The sequence below is a fragment of the Mercurialis annua genome, linkage group LG3 (genome assembly GCF_937616625.2).
Source record: "Mercurialis annua linkage group LG3, ddMerAnnu1.2, whole genome shotgun sequence".
Classification (NCBI taxonomy): Eukaryota; Viridiplantae; Streptophyta; class Magnoliopsida; order Malpighiales; family Euphorbiaceae; genus Mercurialis; species Mercurialis annua.
In genome coordinates, this window is record NC_065572.1 from 68,662,354 (window position 1) to 68,668,353 (window position 6,000).

Below are 6,000 nucleotides of genomic sequence, written 5' to 3' on the forward strand. Positions count from 1 at the left end.
TGCAACGTAAACATACAATCACCAGACTAAATCTAGACAAACTAGCAGGAACCAACTACCCTATTGAAACGCCTAAACATCGATACAAAACGCTCAGCAATCAACTAGAATGTGCTATCTACAGGGTTTCTAAGCAATCTACTTTAACTGCTAAAACATAACTTCACTTTATCAAAATGCATTTCCCCTACTTATCTAATCCTGAAGCTATGCTGCTATACCAATCAAAAAAGAAACTATGTTCTCACAAAACTGAATCATACTTCTTACCTAAGAAATTTAAGTAAACAACTCACCAGTACTCAAGTAACTCGACGAAAACAACTTATGCAATTTAGCTATATTCAACACTAGTAAAATTCTGTAATTTGCCAATTACTATCAACTGTAGAAATAGAATAATATGTCATAAATCACACAGCTGCATAACAAAAAACCTAATCAAACCTAACAATCAGACGATTAAGCACTGAAACAAAAACTCATATCCATTTAACCAAAAAAAAGTACGAATAACAACCATAAAATTATAAAGTACTCAAATAATATAAAACCCTAACACCCAAAAAAAACTTAAGCAGTAAGAACAACAGCTCCACCGTTCTCCTTAATCTTCTTCTCAGCAATCTTAGAGACCAGCTTAGCTTTAACAACAATAGGCTGATTATCAGGCAGAACACCTTTCCCCAACACCTTAAAATACCCGAACTGAGTCACATCAATCATGGGGGCATTGTCCTTGCTAGCCTTGGCTTTCACTTCCTCAGGAACCATCGACCATAGCTTCTCGATGTTCACGATGGGGCAGAAGAACCTGTTCCGCAATTTGTGGAAGTAACGCATACCGACCTTACCGAAATAACCGGGATGGTACTTGTCGAAGAGAATCCTGTGGTGGTGCATGCCTCCGGCGTTACCTCTACCTCCAGGATGCTTTCGGTGCTTTCCGATACGACCGTGACCGGCGCTCACGTGACCGCGCTTCTTGCGATTCTTCTTGAATCGGGTCGCCATTTGTGGTGCTCTGTGAGATTGGAAATGGGGCGGCTCTCTGTTGAGAAGAGAGTTCACGAGCTGCTAAGAAGGTGAAATTAGGGTTTTGGGGTGTTATATAGAGAGATATATGTTGAAACCCAATTTACTCATTTATCCTTAATTGTTCATTTAAACGACGGCGTATGTAAGCAGAGTAGTGTGGCACGTTGAATGGGGGCTAGGTTTTGTATACTTTGGGCTAAATGTTGATAGCTTAGTGGAATTCAGATAAAAATAGAGCCCATTTTATTTTTTCTTCTTTATAATTAATAATTTCGTCCATTTTTATTTCCATTTTTTCTCCTTGTCTTAATGCATTAATTTGTTTTTAAAATTTTAGTATAGGAAACATCATTTTAACTATAATAACTGCAAAATCATATCCAATCTCATTACCAGTATAATTAGTAAATTAAATTTGATTCAACTAGAGATTATAACTTTTCTTGTAAAGTTTACAAAACTAACCGGAGTTTGATAATTAAATTTTGATACAAATCGAAAAGAAAATCACCCCAAATTGAAGAGCCAACTTAACCTGCCTGATCCATAGCAAAATTGTTGAATACACAAGAATTATTGAAGTACCAAGTTTTCAAATTCAATGACATTGATATGTAACAATGGCCTAATTTCAGATAACTGAAAATCTAATATTACCGGTAGTAAACATCAAATTTCAGATGGTAATATCTTTGTACATGCAACCATAAGCCTAGATAGTTGAAAATCCCATGTCAACTCCAGTATGACTCACTACCAAGGCCTTCTACCAAGAGGAACAACATTGGATCCTGAAATCAATGACCGATTCCCAAAGCCTCCCCCTCGCCCTCTAGATCGGAAATTACCACCAGAGCCTATGAAACAAAGAAAAAATATCATATATCCATTTCCGCTTTAATATTGCACTAAACTTCATTAACCATGAATGGTTACCTCCTAGAGAACCAGCAGATCGACTCAAAGCAGACAACGCTGAAGGTACAACCTGACCTGCTTCCTGAAGGATTTTAACAAGTTCCCTGGCAAACTTTGCATTCGCATGTGTGAAAAACGTCAATGCAGTTCCTCTAGCTCCTGCACGACCAGTTCTGCCAATCCTGTGGATATAATCCTCAAGGCTGGTTGGAAAATCATAGTTGATCACACACTTAATGTCCTTCACATCTACATTCAATAGAAATGCCAGTCAAATCCACAAGCAACAATATACAACATTCAATAAATGCACTACATAGAAATTTCAGTAGACTAGTGAAGATCTCAAGATTGGCATATTGCACCAGAGCTCATCGGTATGACTGCTATCAAGTATTTTATTATTTAAGTAGCCTAATTCTCGATGAGTTAACCTAATCAAGTTTAGACATTAGGTCAGCAAAAATTAAAGCTGCCTTTCATTCAGTTAGCATGACAAATATCATTGACAGACAGAAATCTCTACAAAGCATCCCCTTATCCCTGCAGTCCTAAGATCTGAGTCGACTTAAGACGACAGATTCATCAGATAAGTATGCCCACCTTAACCTTGCAGGGATAAGGAGCAGATTCACCGCCACCAAATCTTTATTCAATCAATTCATGCGCGAGTCAACCGGGCTGCCAAGACACACCAGCTCCGTAATCGTGTATGGGACAACTGATTCCAACCATGTTACTTAGACAGCTGATTATAGGAGCCCTGCCAAATTAGGCAATTGAATCAAATTACAGCAACAGATACTGCCAGATTTCTAAATGATCTTCTTTTCCTTTCACTTAATAAATACATAATGCAACTCTATAAACCTATAGAACCACCCATCTTAGTGATAGTAGTACATGATATTCTGAAAGCCTCAAATTGCTGTCCCAGCAATATCGACTGGCAGAGCTCCTTTTGTCCGTGTAACATGAGCTGTAAGAGTAAGGTAAAAACCGAGTCGGCTGTTTGACAGGAAAATCTGGTGAATATGAGAAGCTGATATGCTCTCACTCCAACTTGCAAATCCCCTGCAGCAGGGAACCGTGCTTACAAACCGATACAAAACAATAAGTCAGTCATTCGGCATTATGCACCTCCACTTGCACCCATACCACAAATTAAATTCTCAGGAAACTGGATAGCAGCCGGCTGACTCCCATCTTCAAGTTTCAATATCTAAGTGAAAGAACTAAGACTCCTAACACATAATGATCCTACCAAGACCCCGTGCAGCAACATCAGTGGCAGTCATAATAGAACTTCTGCCACTTTTAAACTCAGATAAGACCCAATCCCTTTCAGCCTGATTTTTATCACCATGGATGGATAGAGCTGGCCATCCATCCATCCTCAATTGCCTTGTAACTTGGTCACAGCCTTTCTTTGTTTCCATAAATATTAGAATTCGACTGCCATCCATCACTTCTTTTAGGAGTTTAATAAGCCTGCACACAAGAGCACATGAATGCATTATTATCGATATGCTGAGATGTATTTCTTTGCAGAAAATTGCAAAGGCGCACCTGTTGTACTTCTCCATATCTGTGACAACTTCAATAATTTGGTTTATTGATTGATTTGCTTTTAAATCAGGTGAGCCAATAACTACCTAGAGATCATAACAATTTCAAAAATTAATGACTAATTTTACAAGCGAAAGATAAATTTACCAAATAAAATATCTTGTGAACTGAGAGTCAGAAGTTAAAGAGACCTTGTAGGGATTGCGCAAAAACTGCCTTGCCAAAGTTTCAACCTCCCTAGGCCATGTGGCGCTCCAATACAACGTCTGTCTATCCGGACGGATCTGATAAAATACCCCTATGATTAGAGAAAAAAACTCATACTCTCAAACAAAGTTCCACAAGCACAATGCCTTAAAGCATGAAAACAAATGAGTAGGAAAACAATATCTGACAAGAAACTCTTAAGTTACAATTACCAGCTCAATAGCACATATAACAGAAATCACTTTTATCTTTATAAAAGAGAACGAATTTACTGCAAGAAAAAGTGCTGCATCCATGATGAAAATGCAGTTGAAACAATAATGTAAGTGCACTGCTTTCAAGGTTAAAGTAATAATTCAACTAAGAGACTAGAGAAATGATACATTGCTGCACATAAAATCTACAATTAATTTCAAATACCAAGTATACCGAGTAAGAAAACTATGTCTTAAAATAAGATAAAATCAATAGGACTAGAAAGACCTTCAGATCTAGAAGCCACATAATAAATTTAGAGGACAGCTCCCCAGTTAACTGTACAGAATAAGAGGATAACATTGTTTTGAAAACTGAAAAATATTTGACAGGAGGAAGTCATGAGAGAGAATCATACTTGAGATATAATTTTTCTTATCTGCGGCTCAAATCCCATGTCCAACATCCTATCAGCTTCATCCAAGACAAGGTAAGTGACTCTTCGCAAGTTAGTGTGTTGAGCCTCTAACATATCTATCAGTCGACCAGGAGTTGCAATCACAATCTCAACACCTGGCAACACAAATCCATGATCACTGCCAGTCTACTATACTGCAACATTCTAAATCTATATGGATTATGGTGATATACCATAAATAAGGACGCAAATACCTCTTTGAAGATCGCGGATTTGAGGGCCCTTAGGAGCACCACCATATACACATGTACTCCTAGTATTAGCACGGTAACCAAACTTCGAAGCTTCTTCTTGGATTTGAACAGCCAATTCTCTAGTAGGGGCTAATATTAACACGATTGGACCCTCACCTTGTGCTGGAGAGCAAAATCCACCATTAGATACCTCAAATACAAAAAAATCTGCTAATATAAGAAACCAAAGATACTAACCCAATCGAGGCTGTGCGCTAACATGTACCAAAGCTGGTAAGACATATGCTAAAGTTTTTCCAGAACCAGTTTCAGCAATCCCAATTAAGTCTCTACCCTTGAGGGCCATCGGCCACCCTTGAGCTTGGATAGGAGTTGGCTCAACAAATCCCAACTTAGCAATCACCTCCAAGCAATAACCTACAAACATAACATTAAATCAATTATTTTTAGTAGGACGCGTATAGAAAATAACCACCAGATTGACGATTATACCAGGGAAATTAGCCTCCTGAAACATCCGAATGGGCTTAGGCACATCACGCCCTTCAACAGTGATATCCCTTCGTGACCGATACATCATAGCTTCCTGGTCAGACATTGCCTGAACAGAAGGACTCTCAATATAAAAATTCTTTTCAAAAGGCACTAAATTCCCAAAATCTTGCTTTGGAAGTGAAATATTATCCAAATCCCCTTTTGAACCTCTTCCTCCACCACGGCCACCATGCCTACCTCCTCTTCCGCCACCACCGCCTCGCCCACCATCAAAGCTTCTCCCTCCACCACTAAAACCTCTCCCACCACCACGTCCGCCCCTTCCACGAGCCGAAGCATCAGGCCTTCTGTCTCCAAAATGCCCACGTGAGCCACTAAACCCCCTATTTCCAGTATCGCCACCGCCACGGCCAATACTGAATCTACCAACAGCGGGCTCAAAAGGTGGGTACCCAGTTCCACCCCTAAAATTCGAAGCGGGTGGAGGACCACCGTATGGTCCACCTCCTCCATACATTGGAGGCGGCGGTCCCACAGCAGGAGGCGGGCCAATGAAGTCACTGAACATAGGAATAACATGTAATTTTAAAATCTACTACATTAAAGAGTAAAAGAAAATGTTACGAAGTAAAGGTTATCGGAAAAGAGGAGCATACCTGCGACGGTGACGGTAGGAATCGGGATCGGAGTACCTGTGGTCCATTGGGTGCATTCTAGGGTTTGGTTTTCGGTTGATGTTACAATAGAATGATTACAGAACTTAACGGAATTGAAAAAAAAAATTGTTTGCTTAAGAATGATTGTAAATCAAAGAGAAACGAAATCTTCAGTTTCAAAATTTTTATCCGAAGGGAATTTACAGGCGGATTTTGATTCTTTATGAGTTTGGGTTGGTTCCGCGGCTCG

General features: G+C 39.4%; 2 protein-coding genes across 3 annotated transcripts; both read right to left on the reverse strand.

Annotated features, from left to right (window-relative positions):
- Window positions 1-470: 470 nt before the first annotated feature.
- On the reverse strand, window positions 471-1,092 carry LOC126674988 (60S ribosomal protein L27a-3). The gene has a single exon (XM_050369553.2). The coding sequence runs from the start codon at window positions 1,012-1,014 to the stop codon at window positions 574-576; it is 441 nt and encodes a 146-aa protein (XP_050225510.1). The 5' UTR covers window positions 1,015-1,092; the 3' UTR covers window positions 471-573.
- Window positions 1,093-1,555: 463 nt separating this feature from the next.
- On the reverse strand, window positions 1,556-6,000 carry LOC126673328 (DEAD-box ATP-dependent RNA helicase 30). 2 transcript variants are annotated; one of them, XM_050367426.2, is made up of 10 exons: window positions 5,751-5,998; window positions 5,092-5,654; window positions 4,837-5,016; window positions 4,600-4,761; window positions 4,346-4,500; window positions 3,717-3,809; window positions 3,526-3,611; window positions 3,221-3,447; window positions 1,975-2,205; window positions 1,556-1,895 (listed from the first exon to the last, which is right to left on the reverse strand). In XM_050367426.2, exons 1-10 carry the CDS (start codon window positions 5,804-5,806, stop codon window positions 1,792-1,794), a joined length of 1,857 nt encoding a protein of 618 aa, XP_050223383.1. In that variant the 5' UTR covers window positions 5,807-5,998; the 3' UTR covers window positions 1,556-1,791. The 2 variants fall into 2 exon arrangements, 1 of the variants encoding a protein (XP_050223383.1); XR_007639283.2 differs by lacking the exons at window positions 1,556-1,895; window positions 1,975-2,205 and adding an exon at window positions 2,892-3,030 and having other exon boundaries at window positions 3,115-3,447; window positions 5,751-6,000.

Bases quoted from the DNA above. Each gene is read 5' to 3' on its own strand.
- LOC126674988 (XM_050369553.2), bottom strand. From the start codon at position 1,014: ATGGCGACCCGATTCAAGAAGAATCGCAAGAAGCGCGGTCACGTGAGC.
- LOC126673328 (XM_050367426.2), bottom strand. From the start codon at position 5,806: ATGCACCCAATGGACCACAGGTACTCCGATCCCGATTCCTACCGTCAC. The intron at 3,612-3,716 runs GTCTCTTTAACT...TATGATCTCTAG, and splicing joins TTTTGCGCAATCCCTACAAG to GTAGTTATTGGCTCACCTGA. The intron at 3,448-3,525 runs GTGCGCCTTTGC...TCTTGTGTGCAG, and splicing joins GATATGGAGAAGTACAACAG to GCTTATTAAACTCCTAAAAG.